This window comes from Panthera uncia, chromosome B4 (genome assembly GCF_023721935.1).
Source record: "Panthera uncia isolate 11264 chromosome B4, Puncia_PCG_1.0, whole genome shotgun sequence".
Classification (NCBI taxonomy): domain Eukaryota; kingdom Metazoa; phylum Chordata; class Mammalia; order Carnivora; family Felidae; genus Panthera; species Panthera uncia.
The window spans coordinates 79,972,320-79,990,072 of NC_064809.1; the positions used below are offsets into that span (position 1 = coordinate 79,972,320).

Genomic DNA, 17,753 nt, shown 5'->3' on the forward strand with positions numbered 1-17,753 from the left:
TTTTTTGAACCTGTATGTATTTTCAAAAATAAAATGTTACTTCTTATCGATGTTAGTCCAAGGAACACTATTACTCAAGTGTTAGCCTCTCAAGTATTAAAATACATCTTAAACATCCCTATATTGCTGCAACTCTCAAACCATGAGCTCAGACCACCTCCCAAAAGTAGTAATACACACCCACCCACCCCCCCCCCCCCCAACCACCAACCCAACCCAAAAAACACCCCATACTTTTTTCTCCCATACAGATTCTGAAGGACAAATAGACTTGGATTCAGAAACTAAGCTCATGCTCACATTTCACCATAGGGAGAGTATCTGAGAGTGATCAGACAGATACTGCTCTCCTTAAAAATGCCAGGCCAGCTACTGGTCACCTCGAAATTAGACACAGGTACTGGTCACTCCCAAGTCAGACAGACTGATATACAATCAGATATGTGTTTGCAAGTGAATTTTTAAAATGAGGGGCACCTGGGTGGCTCAGTTGGTTTAAACATCCGGCTTTGGCTCAGATCATGATCTTGCGGTTAGAGCTCACATTGGGCTCTGTGCTGACAGCTCAGAGCATGGAGCCGGTTTCCAATTCTCATCTCCCTCTCTCTCTGCCCCTCCCCTGCTCGCACTCTGGCTCTCTCTCAAAAATAAATAAATGTTAAAAAAAATACAAAAAATTATTTACCTTGTGTACCATGAATGGAAAAAAAAATTTTTTTTAAACTGACACTCAGAGAATGATCCCACCCCAACAACCTGGCTCGCACAAACAACTAAATGTATTTAAAATAAAACAGACTTAACAGAATCCAGCATTCCCTCCTTTTCCAGGCTGTGTTTATTCTTAGGGAAAATACTACAGGGGGACCACAAAGAGGCATAAAACTTGTTTTTTATCAAAGTCATCAGTTCTGACATGTTAGAAGAAGGAATGCAAAGAGGTAAGTGGGGGTGGGGTGTTAAGCTGGGGAGATAGCAAAGAGTAAGTTTTTTCCTTACTACAAACTTCCTTACCTCTAGTTCTTTAGGTATAAAATCAGGTAAGAAAAATAAAATGAAAAGGTATAAGATCCTTAGTGTTCTCAACCACGCACCCTAGGGAAATACAACCCTCTACCAGAAACTTCTCAAAGACCCAACTTACAGGAAACAGGGCAAAACACCAGCCATAAATGCTGACAAAACATCAAAATTTTCATCTTGCTTCCACAAATTTTTAAAGTTTTTCTTCTTCGAGTGTTCAATTTATATTCCTAACACTTTTTATCCAATTTTTCCCTCACACACAGCTAGGTAAAAACATGTTTAAGGGTTAGAACATAGATGGGAGGGTAGAAGAAGAAACAGAGCAAAGAAAAACCTGACTCCTATTTCTCAAGTTAAAATTGGAATACATTTTCAAGAGCCCTGGGCAGGACAGAGAAAAATTCCATTCTGCCTCTTTGCTCTTCCAAATTCCTATAGCCAAGTGGCTCAACAGCAGTTGAATGGCACACATAATGACATCATTGATTGGAACTATAATAGAAGAGAGTGAGAAGAGCGGGTGGTGGGGGGGAGTGGGAAGGGAGGGAGGTGAAGATGTATTTGTGTTACAGACAAAAGACAAGTTCTGTTCCTCAGCAGGGACAAATGAAGAACCAGATGAGGGGATAAACTGAGGTCAGAGAGTTTTCCCTATTGTTTCCTCTTTAAACAGCTCCTTCACCACTCCCTCAACGTTTGTTCCAATGGGCAGGTGGAGAAACAGCAGTTTTTATCTTAGAGAAGAGGCAGGGAAAAAAATGGCCAAATATTCATTTTCAAATTATTATTAATTAGAAGAAGATTTTAAGGACTGGTTAAATTTTAGTTGGGCCCCAAAATGCTCCTAAGAAATGCCGAAAACTAACTATGTGGGGTTCATCTTAGCTCTTCCTGAAATTCATCCTGACAGCCACTCTCAAGTGCTATCTGTACCATATATAAAAAACCCATACAAATCTTTTCTTGTGGGTTAATGTAAACTCAAAATAATGTAGTTTTTCAAGTGGAAGAAGCATTTTTGGGAAAACGCCAATCCAGGATGAGGTGTGCGATGTTCCCCCCCAAACCCCTGCTCAATGAAATACAATGTCTAAGTAGATCTACAATTAAGTTCTTCCCATCTACAATCCTACTATATGCATTCTTCTTGGTCTCAAGGGGCCCCATGAGAAAGGCTAATAGAGAATTAAGTAGTGTACTTGGCCTAGGTACTGCTACTTGAGTATATATGGATGGAAAAGAATCCAAACCCACTTAGCAGGCTACTTTTCCAACTTATCTTGGGATCTAAATCTTCTACCACTACGCTTTTAAAAAATATTCTACCAAATTCCTCACCATAGCTATGGTTCTTCAGGTTCTTATAGTACCATGTTGGCGATGTCCTATGCGTGGCCCCACAGTTCTTCCTTTGGAAAAGGTTTGTATACATATACCTAAACTCTAACAATTTATAGACTCTCTGAGAAAGCTGATGACTATGACTAAATCCATAGTGTGAACTTCCTTCTCTCCACATCCCTCTATACTAAAACCGAATGCTGAAGGGGAAGAACAAACATTTCTTCATTTATTTCAGGTGGTGGAAGGGAATATAGACAGAATCAAATAGGCCTTCCAGAAGAGACTGAATGGACACCAACCCACCATCATTTAGCCACAGTGAAATCTGTATGCTAGGAGACACTGATGCTCTCCTGTGCCTGGAACTGACTCTTTGTCCCAGCTGCTTCTCTGATAGCTCAACAGATTTCAGTGACAAGATCCTCAAAAAACTAAGTCCAGTATCTCTCTCACTCTGATGTGGTTCATCCCCAAGCAATGGTGAGCAAAAACATGTAATTACATGAAAAGTTCATGAAACTAATCACTGCCTGACAATCTTCTAACTACCAGCCTCAACAACAAGACAATGATCAATGGAGGGATATTTAATTTTTTAACATTTTATATTCGGACACTGTATAATAACACAGACCATAACCATCAGGGAAGAAAACTGGCAAAAATCACAACACAGGAAAAGCAGACTTTAGGGTATACAGGCCTCAAGATAACTCATTAGGACAGTGACCTTAACACAAGCTACAAAGTAGGGAAATCTCAGTAAAATGCCAGCCCAGAAATAAGGAAGATATACTAAGGTCAATAGGGATAAAAGATGCCTATAGTTTCTACTACTAATTAAGAACCAAGAAGCAGTAACACATGCCCCTCACATGTGGGGGAGAAGAGTATAAACTACATTTCAGTTTTCTGCTTAGTGCCTGAGTTTGGGTTTTGTTTTGTTTTAATACTTACTAAGCTGGATGTTCTATAACTTCCTAAAGTATCAAGTTTTACTTCCCCCAAATATGCCAACGTTTGGGGAGAAAAAATGAAAACAAAACAATCCAAATTAGCTACATCACTTAACACCATAACTCTAAGCCCAGAGTTTTGATAAAACTAACGTCCTATGACCATCACCTATTAACTGAGCTGGCTTCCCATCTATTCCCTCTATCCATCTCTCGCTCCTTTCAAAGAGGAGTTTCTTACATGCCAAGCCGAGTCCTGTCCTTCACCAATAGGACTAACCCAAACACTACTCCTCTTAGGAGACATGGAAAACTGACAGAGAGAGGGGGGGAGAAAACAACAATAACAACAACAACAACCAGTGTAGCACAAGACTGAAAACCTAGCTGGTGATCAATCAGAACCAACCAGGCAGAGGTTATTTTATCTGGGTTTTGTTTTGTTTGAGGGGGTGGGAGGTTTCTCAGCCCATAGTCACCATGAGGCTTATATGAGAAAAGGCATGCCATTCTATCCTCAAATAGTCCAAAGAGTTGGAGGGGACAATTTACAGCCTCTTGTGTAAAAAATGTCTATAAATGCCAGTGCCATTCTTTGCCCTGTCACTTCCCATTATCCTAAACCAACAGGATTCTATTCACTGAGACTTGAGCTGGAAACATGAACGGACAGGCCTTTCTTGGGCAGGGGGAAAGGAGGAAGGTGATTGGGGCGGGGGGGGGGGGGGGAGGAGGGAAGCCAGATTTCTTTAAGTTTCTGTGTACTGCCTAACATGTAAAGTATACTAGTGGAGATGAAAGCTGAAATACACGAGCAGTCATGCAAAAGTCAGCCTAAGAAGAATAGCAGAGATTTAGTTTCCTCAAATTTGTAACATGCTCAAGATATAAATCTAAAATATAAAGAAAAAATGATCGAATTGTGACAGTTAAAAAAAAAAAAAATCAGTCATAAACACTATTGACCCATGGCTCACTTCCTCTCACACGCTTTCTCTTTATCATATACACTGGTCTATAGAGGAATCTACTGAAGAGAAACCAGCAAGCAATCTGGGATTTAAGCTGGATCAAGCAAACACAAACCCCATGCAATGGAGATAACAGGAGGGGGGTTTCTCATTGCCTTTTTCAGAATACTAGGATGAAGAAGAGAAATCTCTACACTACCCGCTAACTTCCACTATTTGCATTTTACCTAAATGAATGAGATCTGTGCCTAGAGAATTATAAAACTTGAAAGACAGATGACCAAATTATATTAGAGGAGGCTATACTGGAACCCAGGACCCCAGAGTATGCTGATCTGGCTGTTCCATAAATACAAACTTAATCAGGTCACTAACCTTGGCCAACCAAATACTAAGTAGCAAATCATCTCTGGTGATAGAGAACAGTTAAGCACAAGATTCTGAACCAAACAACTCTCACTGAGAATGCAGCCAGTTGCAATTTGAGGATCTGGATCTAGAACAACTAAGTTCTGGGGGAAAAGTTACTTGAAAAAAAGAACACTTAGTCCTTCTTATCTCTTACTACTCCCTCTCCTCCAATTTCTCTCCTTCCACATTCACTCTGAGGTTGCATATATATATTTTAATGTTTATTTTGAGAGAGTGCGCTCATTGCATATGTGCATGCAGGAGGGGCAGAGAAAGAAGGGCAGAGAGAGAAGAATCCCAAGCAGGCTCCACAAAGTCAGCACAGAGCCTGACATGGGCTCAATGAAATCATGAAATCATGAAATCATGAAATCATGACCTGAGTGGTTATTAAGAATCTGTAACTGGGGGCGCCTGGGTGGCGCAGTCGGTTAAGCGTCCGACTTCAGCCAGGTCACGATCTCGCGGTCCGTGAGTTCGAGCCCCGCGTCAGGCTCTGGGCTGATGGCTCGGAGCCTGGAGCCTGTTTCCGATTCTGTGTCTCCCTCTCTCTCTGCCCCTCCCCCGTTCATGCTCTGTCTCTCTCTGTCCCAAAAATAAATAAAAAATGATGAAAAAAAAAAAAAATTTAAAAAAAAAAAAAAAAAAAAAAGAATCTGTAACTGAACCAACTGAGCCACGTGGAGCCCCTAAAACTGCTTATCTTCTATAGGCACTAAAAAATTCTGGGCTACAGAGACAGTGGTCCAAGTATGTGGTCTGATAAAGAATTTCCGGGGCGCCTGGGTGGCGCAGTCGGTTAAGCGTCCGACTTCAGCCAGGTCACGATCTTGCGGTCCGTGAGTTCGAGCCCCGCGTCAGGCTCTGCGCTGATGGCTCGGAGCCTGGAGCCTGTTTCCGATTCTGTGTCTCCCTCTCTCTCTGCCCCTCCCCCATTCATGCTCTGTCTCTCTCTGTCCCAAAAATAAAAATAAAAAGACGTTGAAAAAAAAAAAAAATTAAAAAAAAAAAGAATTTCCATGATACTTCCAAGTGTGAAAACTGTGTGAGATATAAGGCAGGCTTGAACTGTCCAATATACATGTAGCTATTTAAATTTAATTAAAATTTTCAGTTTCCAGGCACCCCTAAAAATTTTAGGAAAGCTCTCTCTGACCAAGAGATCAAGAGTCACATGCTCTACTGAGTGAGCCAGCCAGGTGGCCCAAATGAATTAGAAATTTAAAAAACCTTGGGCACCTGGGTGGCTCAGTTAAGCATCCGACTTGATCTCAGCTCAGGTTACAATCTCATAGTTTGTGGGTTCAAGCCCCACGTCAAGCTCTGTGCTGACAGTGCGGAACCTACTTGGGACTCTCTTTCTCTCTCTCTCTCTCTCTCTCTCTCTCCACCCTTCCACCACTCACACTATCTCTCTGTCTCTCTAAAAATAAATTAAATTAAAATTTTTTAACTAGTATTTTGCTACAGAATTTGAGAAAACTACTCTAGAACACATGTATGACAATGAACGTTATATGAAAACGGAACTCATAAAGTGAGAGTTTTACCAATTACCATTATCTGATTATAACCCTTCAAAGATTAATTTTTTAAATTATTTTTTTAAGTTTATTTATTTTGTTTTAGTAATCCCTACACCCAGCCTGGGGCTGGAACTCACAACCTCAAGAGTTGCACACTTTGGACAAGATTGCCCGACTCTTGACTTCAGCTCGGGTTATGATCTTGTGGTTTGTGAGATGGGGCCCCACGTCAGGCTCTGCACTGATATCCCGGAGCCTGCTTGGGATTCTCTCCTATTCTCCTCTCTCTGCCTCTCCCCTGCACACACATGTGTGGACTCTCTCCCTCTCAAAACAAACATACATTAAAAAAAAAAAAAAAAGAGTCGCATGCTAGCCAGGTGCCCCAACTCTTCAGAGATTTAAAATAGGAACTGAAATCTTATCAGTGATGAACTAAAACACAAAAGTTAATTACCTCAATTAAAGTCATAAAGCCAGGTGGCCAACAGAACTAAGAAAACAAACATTTATTAAAGATCAAAGTGTCACTACTTTAGATAATTTCATATATGCATTTCCCCTTCACAAACAGTGTTAGGTAGTTTTACTAGTGTTACTAGTTTACTAGTGTTACTCCCAGTTTTACAGAAGTTTAGTAATTTGCTCAAAGTCACAAAGTTAAAAAATGTATTTATTCATGCTTTAGCTTCTTCCTATGGACTAAAAATGAAAGCAAGTCAAATATGGAGAAAGATTCTAGGTAAGTGAAGTGAAAAGGCCGATATCCCTGTAATGAAATACTATGAAAATAACTCACGTGGGCAGTATAAAGTGAGGGGCAAACTCCTCTCAGGAATGTACCCAAATGAGCTACATAGCTGGAGATAGTATGTTCAATTTTGTTAATTTTAATGGAACACACAATTCTCTACAGTGAAGTTACTGCTGAGATTTCTTCCAGGAACCACTTTGCTTGGAAGCTTGTAACTTTTGAGATATTCTCTTTGCATACAAGTTCCATTTATTACACTGATTCCAATACGATTCTCAGACACCTAGTCTTCATATACAAAAGGAGACAGATGAGAACTGAGGCCACAGATCCGAGCACCCTTCCCCTTGGCTATCGAGCAAAACACAAAAGACTTGGTTTGTTATAATTTTTCCCAATTAAGCTACATGTGGTTTAAGAATCACATACTCTGCCTACTCTCAACTCCTTTTTTTTTTTTTTAATTTGAAATAGGGGCACATGGGTGGCTCAGTCGGTTAAGCAGCAGACTCTTGATTTCAGCTCAGGTCATGATCTCATAGTTCTTGTGAGTTTGAGCCCCACAATGGGCTCTGTGCTAATAGCACGGGCCCTGCTTGGGATCCTCTGTCTCTCTGCCTCTCTCAAAAATAAATATTTAAAAACATAATAAAAAATAAATTAAAATTCCACATAAACTAGTAAATACCCCTACTGAACACCTATGGTCTCAGCATCAAGCTGGGCACAAAGACCTGATGTTATGCTTCTGGTAAACATAAAAAACGTAACCTAAAAGGAAGGAAAATGGAGCACACTTTTGTCTGAGAAGCCCCACTGAGTCACAAGTGTTTACTTTTTAGTGCTCAATTTTTCTCCTGAGCAAAAATGTAACAACCACTGTCAGTATTTTCCAATAGATTTTCAGAGAGTTAAATGTTTCCATACTCAAGTAAGAAATGACTTTTTTTTAGGTTTATTTATTTATGTAATCTCTACCCTCAACATGGGGCTCAAACTCACAACTCCGAGATTAAGAGTCGCATGCTCTTCCAACTGAGCCAGAAGGCGCCCCAGTGACTTTTTCTTTTGACAGTTCTTCTGGTTTGAAGTAGTCTTCCTTAATCCTGTCCCCATTTCAACAACCAAGAAACATGCTTTCATTCTCACAGAGCAAAGATTAAGAGACTACCTGCTCTAGGCAAAGGAGAATCCTCAGCATTTTCGCCAATGTGCCTGGCAAAACTCCAAATACAACAATGCCCTGTAGAACTGATTGCACCACACAGCAGGTGTTATCTTGCTTAATAAACTCAATAGTGTCTGTTAGCAGAGGAGCAGAAAGAATGAAATAATTTTCTCGTTTTTGTTCCAGGAAACCTTCAAATTTTGTTTCTAGGTACCTTTGACCTAAAGACAGGACTGTCATCTCCTGTTTCCATTATAACTATATCAGAAGTTACAGCAGATGTAGCAGGTTTTTAACATCATTGAATTCAACATCCTAACCAAGAGAAATGCAGACCATGTTCTAACTGCCTGAGTGAAAACTATGAAAAAAATCTGCAGGGAAAAAAAAAAAATTCGCTATGTGAAATAATTCCTGTAATGCAATCAAAAGTCAGTGAGAGGAGGCCCCTGGGTGGCTCAGTCAGTTAAGCACCCGACCTCAGCTCAGGACATGATCTTATGTTCAATGATCGTGAGTTCAAGCCCTGTGTCAGGCCCTGCACTAACAGCTCAGAGCCTGGAGCCTGCTTCAGATTGTGTCTCCTTCTCTCTGTCTCTCCCCGCTCATGCTGTCTCTCTCAAAAATAAACAAACGTTAAAAAATAAAAAAGTCAGTGAGAAGAGGTGATAGTCAAAAGACTTCATGAAATGAAGTGCTGAATAGCTTGCTATATTCTCAGGACAGTCATTTCCAGTCTATGTAGCCCCCAAGCTGTTCTAAGGTGGCAAAAACAGTACTTTACCTTTCTGGAGATTGAAGAGACATTCAAACCAAATCTTTGAGCTCTTTCCTTTAGTTTATCAAGGTTAACCTATAAAAAAAAGGCAAAGGGGGAACCCATATTTAAAAAAATCAAAACAGAAAATACAAAAAGCAGAAATTATAGTCCAAAGCTAAGAGTTCAATTAAACCTACGATATCAAAGATACTCTATATGTGCCAAATCAGGAAACTAAGCAGCACCCATCCATGCCATTAATTATTAAAAGGCCTTTTCTGGAATGAAGTCAAAGATTCAGCCCAGCCTCCTTCGTTCATCAAAGGTGGCAAGAGCCTAAAGAGGGTTTAAAATCAAAGTAGGCCAAACACTCCTTGAAGGAGCAAACAAATATCTAAATAATCACCTCCAAACAAGTCTATTATTCACAGTTCAAAAATCATTAATTCCTATACATAGCCTTTGCAATCGTTCTTAACTCTATACCCAACTCTCATTACTTCAGAAACCAAATCTACCACCAGTACCCAATTCAATTCTCTTCCTTTTTCTTGGAAGCCTTGATATACAAAACTTACTATCATAAGGATATGTGGGACATTTCATTACTACTACTACTACTACTACTACTACTGCAACTACTGGTACTACTACATTTCAGCTTCACTTATGATACTACACTGTAATCCCAAACAGGATTTCATAAAGTCAAACATCATCCACCCAAAGCATTTGTTTTCATTTTCTAAATATGCCACCTAATCACAATGGTCCAGACATATTCTAGTATTCCTTATTTTACGTTTTTATATTTAATAGGTAGTGTTGAAAAATACCAGTATCTACCAACAGAACTCTTAAGTTGCTTCCACAGATTCACTTGTGGTAACTAAGAATCAGACATTGTCCAAAGCCACTGGATAAGGCCTAAAACTACAGTATCATAAAACAAAGAATTATATGGATTGTCCTGTAGCTAACAAAATCTATTCATTTTTTCAAGAAGAATGATACGAAGGAAGATGTCTATAGTGACTCTGAAGATATGGCATTTTCCTGACCTCTAAGTACTCAATTCATTTTATTTAGAACATAAAACACTATATTGAAAACAAACAGTCACCAAACTCATATGATCTCAGAGAGTCCTATGATCTGGGGAGAAGTTGTTTCTAACTTTAAAACTAGAGTTGAGGGGCGCCTGGGTGGCTCAGTCGGTTAAGCGTCCGACTTCGGCTCAGGTCACGATCTCACTGTTCGTGAGTTCAAGCCCCGCGTCGGGCTCTGTGCTGACTGCTCAGAGCCTGGAGCCTGTTTCAGATTCAGATTCTGTGTCTCCCTCTCTCTCTGACCCTCCCCCGTTCATGCTCTGTCTCTCCCTGTCTCATAAATAAAACGTTAAAAAAAATTTGAAAAAAAAAAAAAAAAAAAAAAAAAAAAAAAACTAGAGTTGAGATTTCTCTCTCAAGGTATAAAAAAAAGATGTCTTACCATAGGCTTGGCATCAGAAGACAGGCCTAAAGAAGAAAATAAGAAAGTTTTATTTAACATTTTAATTCTTTTTAATGTTTATTTTTGAGAAAGAGAGACAAAGCAAGTGCAGGGGAGGAACACAGAGAGGGGGAGACAGAATCCCAAGCAGGCTCCGTACTGTCAGCACAAAGCCCAACAGAGAGATCATGACCTGAGCCAAAGTCAGATGTTTAACTGACTGAACCACCCAAGCGCCCTGGTAGAGCCACTTTAGAAAACAATTTGGCAGTTACTCAAAAAGTTAAACAGAGAATGTACCGTATGACCCAATAATCCCACTTCTCACTATACACCAAAGAGAAACAAAACATACATCCACACCAAAACTTATATATGAATGTTCACAGCAGCATGAGCTATAGTAGCCAAAAGTAAAAACAACCCAAATGTCCATTAGCTGATGAATGGATAAAATGTGGCATATGCATACAATGGATAATTATCCAACATTAAAAAGAAAGGAAGTACTGATGCATTCTACAATATGGATGAACCCTGAATACATTATGCTAAGAAGCCAGTCACAAAAAACTATGAATTGTACAATTCTATTTATATGAAGGCAAATTTATATGCACAGAAAAAAATGAGTGGTTGTTTGGGTAGGGGAGGTGGGAGGGAATGGGAAACAATTGCTAATAAGTACAGGGTTTCTTTTTGGGGAGATGAACATGTAAAATTAGACTGTGGTGATGATTGCACAATGCTGTGAATATATTTTTTAAAAAACCATTGAATTATATACTTTAAATGGATAAGCTATATGGAATATGAATTATATTTCAATAAAGCTGTTAAAAAAAAGAAAGACAGGCGCGTGGGTGGCTCAGTTGGTTAAGCGTCTGATTTCGGCTTAGGTCACGATCTCATTGCTTGTGAGTTCAAGCCCTACATCAGGCTCTCTGCTGTCAGCACAGAGTCTGCTTTGGATCCTCTGTCTCATTCTTGCCCTGCCTCTCCCCCGCTCATGCTCTCCCTCTCAAAAATAAACATTTAAAAATAAACAAACAAATAAAACAAAACATGTAGTGATAGTGGCTAGAATTTTGCTAGTCTTTTTAAAAAGCACACCAAAACACTAGATCTTTGGAGGACTAGATCCACCAAAACACTAGATCTTTGTGTTTTCTTAACACTCTTTAAACTGACAGATCACTAGGAAGACTAAATCAGATTAAGATATTACATTTAAAATTTAAGTCTCTAGAATGTGGACTTTATTCTTTTTGAAAGTAACTTTTTCCTGGGGCACCTGGGTGGTTAAGTAGGTTAAGTGTCTGACTCTTGCTTTCGGTTCATCATCATCTCATGGTTTGTGAGTTCAGGGCTCACTGCTGTCAGGGCAGAGCCTGCTTCAGAGCCTCTGTTCCTCTCTCTGCCCCTCCCAGCTTACACTCGAAAGAAAAAACAAAACAAAACAAAACAAAAGATTCTCTCTCTCCCTCTACTCCTCTCCCGTTTACACTCTCTAAAATAAAAAAACTTTAAGAAGTAACTTTTCCCCTAATTTATTACAAGATACATATTCAATGTACTAATTTTAAAAACACAGACCAGCAAAAAGAAGTCACTCAAAATTCCACCAATCAGAGACCAGGAGCAGTAACAATTTAGTATATATTCCTCCAACCTCTATTCCTTTTTATATTAAAAAATTTTTTTAATTTTTATTTTTTAGTAAACTCCATGGTCACATGTGCGGCCTGAACTTACAACTTTAAGACCCAAAGTCACATGCTCCACCAACTAAGCCAGTCAGGCAACCCCAACTTTTTTCTATCCATATGTGTACTTCTACTACCAAAAGGGGAATATACTGCAAATACAATTTTATAACCTGTTTTCACCTAATATTTTTCTGACAAATTTTCTTCAATATCACTTTAACATTTACATAGTCTTCTACTATATACTATGGTACACATTTATTTAACCAATTCCCTATTGTATATTACATTGTTTCCAATTACCACTAAAAATAATACTGTGATAATCCTTATGGCTAACTAAGTCTTTAAGCATATCCAAGATCATTTCCTTGTAAATTCCTAGAAGTTAAGACTGCTGAAGCAAAAGAACTCTGTTCTTTCACCACTCACATAAGGCAGAACACTGGACAGGTACACAATAATTACATGCTGATTTGAAACACCAGAATAAGTAGGGAAAGTAATAAAAAAATGAAACTTCTCTAAAGATGTCCAAGAAGACCAAAACAAATGTTGGTACTCCCTCCTATGCTAAATTGCCTGGGAAGGCTTAAGTATGGTTTTACGTAAAGCAAAGAGGTGAATGCTATAACCTCTTAAAGGTTTTCTAAAACTAACAAGTTTGCCTTAATTTGTTGTGACAGAAAAGTAAAAAAATAAAGACAACTTTCTCATTAGAGTCTCTGTACTCTTACCTTTTGATGGAACTGAAGAAATCCCAAATCTGTAGAAAGAAAAACAAGTTAAATTTTAGGAAGCTGTTCACACTCCTGGTTGTCTGTCTCCGTGTCAAGTGTACATATGGCACTTCTTGCTTGTGATCTCAAGCCTTGCAATCATTAGCTAATTCTAACAACCTCATGAAAGAGGTTCAGTTTACTCTTTTTCTCACCAAGAGCCCACAGAATAAGCTAAAAGGGAGCCTTATCAAAATTGGGGGAAGTCAGTTTCTGACTTTCACCTATTAGAAAAATTCTGCTTGATAACACCCAATCTATAGCTACTACATCCAAATCAGGAGAGATGTTCTGAACAAAGCCAAAAGAGTATTTCTTTTCAGCAAGGTCTCTATTCTACTTAAAATCAAGAATTATATTTAAAATCTAGGATCATGCCTCCACCTTTGTATTATCACTATCTCAGATAGAAAAGGCTCAGGACACTCACCTTGCTGCCCGAGCAGCTTTTTTACTCTCTAAGCTCACAGGTACATTGAATCGCTCAGCTCTCTTCTGCATTCTCTAGGTGATAAAAAGACAAAAAAAGCGGAAGAGAAAAATTAATTTCTGGTTTCCTTCTTTAAAGAGAAAAGTTGTTTAGAAGAGGGTATCTTTAGAACATCAGGAGTATATTTCATAAGGTCTAAACTGAGAATACTGACACCCCTAGAGGATATCAGGTTGTATCCACCCAGGGCTTAACTCAACAGCCTTTTCCAGAAAGCAAACACAAAAGACTATTATTACATTCATGTCCTCAAAAACAAAAGGAAAGGAATAAAATAAAACCCACATTCTGCACGAAGCCAAGAAGACAAAAGCTGTGTTTAGTTGACCTTTGAAAACGGATCAAAGGAACAGCTTGGTTCCAACACTAGTAGTACTCTTTCAGTTAGAAATGAGGCAGTGTTGTCCTATGCCATCTCTACTTTAAAGGTACCAAAACAAAACAAACAAAAAAAAAACCCAAAAAACCCCATACATCTTAACTGGAACCTAACTTCAGAGACCTTGACACAAAGTTCAGAGACATTTCAGTCTTACCAGCTGTCCAGTAGTGACATCTTCCCTTATTTTTCATCTTTTCCAAGGTACAATCCTCCCAAACTCTAATCCTAGTTTGCCAACATCTAAAGAGAGATACCACTAAAGCCTTAGTACTATATACAAAAAGACTAGGGCTTCAAAGATGACTATGCCAACCCAAATATTTTCCCAAGCGCAGGTGGCAGAAAAATATATCAATACCAAAATCTGTCAATACTGATTTTCTGCGTATGAGTCAGTTCTTTAAAGTGATGATACAGATAGAATAAAAAGGGTGCTTGGGTGGCTTAGTCAGCTGGGCGTCCAACTTCATGATCTCAGTTTGTGAGTTCGAGCCCCATGTCAGGCTCTGTGCTGACAGCCTAGAGCCTGGAGCCTGCTTCGGATTCTGTGTCTCCCTCTCTCTCTCTGCCCCTCCTCTGCTCATGTTCTGTCTGTCTCTCTCTCAAAAATAAACATTAAAAGAAAAAAAAAAGTAAGAAACAGAAAGATATATAGAAAGACTGCTTTTCTACTAGGGAGCAGAATACCTACCTCAGTCTGTGGTATCTCAGATGTAATTTTTACCACTTTCTTCTCTGTTGTCCTGGAAATGAAAGATATTTTTTTTTTTAATCAGAAAACTTATTAATATTCTAACCCTAAACCTTAGAATGTAGAAGAATTCACCTGAATCAGGTCTTCTGTCCCATTATCTCTCCATCATCCCTTAGTCCAAAAAAATATGAAACCCAGGAGAACTTCAGTTTCTTGAACTGCCATCTATTGATGAGTTCAAATAACAGACTAACTTACTTTGCTAAATAAAGTATTAAAAAAATAGGGGCGCCTGGGTGGCTCAGTTGGTTGAGCGTCCAACTTCAGCTCAGGTCATGATCTCACACTCTGTGAGTTCGAGCCCCACATTGGGCTCTGTGCTGCCAGCTCAGAGCCTGGAGCCTGCTTCAGATTCTGTGTCTCCCTCTCTCTCTGTCCCTCCCCTGCTCATGCTCTGTCTCTGTCTCAAAAATAAATTAATAAAAACATAAAAAAAAAAAGTATTAAAAAAATATATCAGAAAAGAGGCCTGGGTATATACACTGGGTTGAAGGAAAACACTCAAAGGACACCAAAAACCATTTCATTTACTTTAGGAACTTTAAATTTACTTCCGGACTAATGACTATTCCTCCAATCCTCATTTAAATGGCAGCTCTCAATTTTCATCATGACGACGATTAACAAGTGTTATTCTACAAGCTCTGGTTTCCTTGTGTTAAAAATCCTTTATTTCTCCCATGGGGACTGTAGCTCTAGCTAGAATAGTCAAAGTGAGACAAATAAAAATGCCAAAGGGAGTGGGAAGAAAAAAGGCTATGGGGAGTTTGAATTAGGAAAACATGGTAAGCTACTAGTCAAAAGGTTTAACAGAAAACAAAAGAGGGGGGACCATAGGGGTGGGAGACAAAGTTCGGAAGTACCCAGGATAAACGGAAGGGCATTAACCCTCCACCAAACAACTCCCATAAAACTGTGGGTCATAACCAGTCTCATTAAGGTCCCTCATTTAAAGACATGGACAGCCTTTGTTCCAGTATCCCGGACACTTTTCCCATTTGATGCCCTGAAAGGTAGTAATGGTTTAATGGCATTTTCAGAGGAAGCAATTCTGGAACAGGAACTTACTCTCTCCATCCTTTTGTTGGAGGTCCCTGAACTGACAGGTGAGCAATGGGTGCCCCCTGCTGACCATAACTACATCCTACAATATTTAACTGCCCTGTTTGGGGATGGAGGGTGTTGGTGAGGGGTGGGGAGGAGATCAAACTAGAAACAAGCATATTTTGGGAGAACCTCAAGCCAAAGATGAAGCAAGAAGATCTCCTTTTGAATGTTCAAAGCACCTATATTAGCCCTGAATATTCCTACTTTAAAGAAATTCCTGAATTCTTCCCATTTCCTGGTCATTCTTCCTTCTCCAGCTCTCGCTCTGTCTTGTTCTGGCAGAAAGGGTCACTGAAGTTTAATGTTTTACTTGAAGTCCAATGCCATTAAGACCTCCGCCAACCTCAAGCTAATGACTTTCTTCACATTCCCATCTTGAAGCACAATTACTGCAGTACACCTCGTGGTAGAAAGGGAACCCCAGAGAGGAAGCTTCCTTCTGCTGTGTTCTAACTCCTTCAGGCACAATTAAGCTCAAGCCATAAATACACATCACATTTTGGAACTCACGGGAAATTTCTTCTCTTCACTGAGAAATTTCTCTCCTACTCATAGGCACATACAAGACATCCTCCAAACTTCAGGGACCCAGAACCTTTCTGTAGTCTAACCACGACTATCCCTCTAAAGAGCAAAATCACCTCCCCAAACACACACACTTTCAAATTCCTTGTTTAGAAATTCATTAATAAAATCAAAGCCCTCTAAATGAAAGAATTACACATTTTATATATTCTAAGGATAATGAAACTTCTAGAATTTTCAAACTTCACTGTTAACCCACACAAGCCAATTATCACTGTATTTACCTCATCTTCTTTCTTACTCTAGAAGTCCCCAAAACATCAGTACTTTAAAGCTATTCTATAGGGCGCCTGGGTGGCTAAGTTGGTTAAGCGTCTGACTCTTGATTTTGGCTCAGGTCATGATGTCACAGTTTGTGAGTTCAAGCCCCATATTGGGTTCTGTGCTGACAGCACGGAGCCTGCTGGGGATTCTCTCCCTCAAAAATAAGTAAGTAGGGGCGCCTGGGTGGCTCAGTCAGTTAGGCGTCCGACTTCGGCTCAGGTCACGATCTCGCGGTCCGTGAGTTCGAGCCCCGCGTCGGGCTCTGGGCTGATGGCTCAGAGCCTGGAGCCTGCTTCCGATTCTGTATCTCCCTCTCTCTCTGCCCCTCCCCCATTCATGCTCTCTGTCTCAAAAATAAATAAACGTTAAAAAATGAAAAAAAAAAAAAGTAAGTAAACTTAAAGCTATTCCATAAGCCATTTCCTTAAGGTAATATATCTAAACATAAACCTCCTATGATGGAAGATAACTACATGGCTTTAGAAAGCAGTAGTGTTAGACAAAAATGCACATCCCCTTGCAGCAAATCCACTGCAAGGAGTTTATCATATGGACATACTTGTGTCAGTATAAAAATAGTTATACATAACAACATTCAGCACTGCATTTTTTGCTACTATGAATTATCTAAATTTCCACCAATAGGAAACTGATGAAATTACTGTTTATCTATAGGATGGAGTACTATTAGCTGCTAGAAAGAATAAGGTTCTAAATTGATAAGTATTAAATCTGGGTGATAGGTATATGGGGATCTATTATACTATTCTCGTAACTTTTGTATATACTTGCAATTTCCCATAACAAGCTAAAAAAAAAAAAAAAAAAAAGACCTATCACTTACAAGGATAATTATCCTTATTCCATACAGCTGATGTGAGGATTAAGCGACAATACACGTAAAAATGCTTATAACCCTGCCTAATATACACAGTAAAACCTTGGTTTGCGAGCATAATTCATTCAGGAAACATGCTTATAATCCAAAGCACTAGTATTTCAAAGCGAATTTCAAGAACCCTTGGCTCAGTTGTGATCATGTGACATTTGGTGTCACATACTACTTGTATTGCAAGCTATCGCTTGTTAATCAAGTTAAAATTTATTAGACATGTTTGCTCATCTTGTGGAACACTTGCAGAACAAGTTACTCACAATCTAAGGTTTTACTGTAACTCACATTTAAATAAAAACATTACATGTAATGATACAAAAAGATCTCCAGATCTGAAAAAAAATCAAGGAACCCACAATATGTCTGGTGTGTGTATGTATC

General features: G+C 39.2%; 1 protein-coding gene and 1 long non-coding RNA gene across 2 annotated transcripts in view; one reads left to right on the forward strand and one right to left on the reverse strand.

Annotated features, from left to right (window-relative positions):
* Positions 1–17,753, reverse strand: part of SARNP (SAP domain containing ribonucleoprotein) — a 55,295-nt gene that overhangs the window by 23,253 nt on the left and 14,289 nt on the right. The window contains exons 5-9 of the mRNA XM_049625717.1: positions 14,459–14,510; positions 13,326–13,399; positions 12,854–12,882; positions 10,408–10,433; positions 8,941–9,009 (exon numbers count right to left, since the gene is read on the reverse strand). Of these exons, the coding sequence (XP_049481674.1) occupies positions 8,941–9,009; positions 10,408–10,433; positions 12,854–12,882; positions 13,326–13,399; positions 14,459–14,510 (250 nt within the window). The remainder of the gene's footprint in view (positions 1–8,940; positions 9,010–10,407; positions 10,434–12,853; positions 12,883–13,325; positions 13,400–14,458; positions 14,511–17,753) is intronic.
* On the forward strand, positions 1,559–2,687 carry LOC125919204 (uncharacterized). Its single transcript, XR_007456687.1, has 3 exons — positions 1,559–1,662; positions 2,384–2,446; positions 2,606–2,687. It is a non-coding gene; the product is annotated as an uncharacterized LOC125919204 (long non-coding RNA).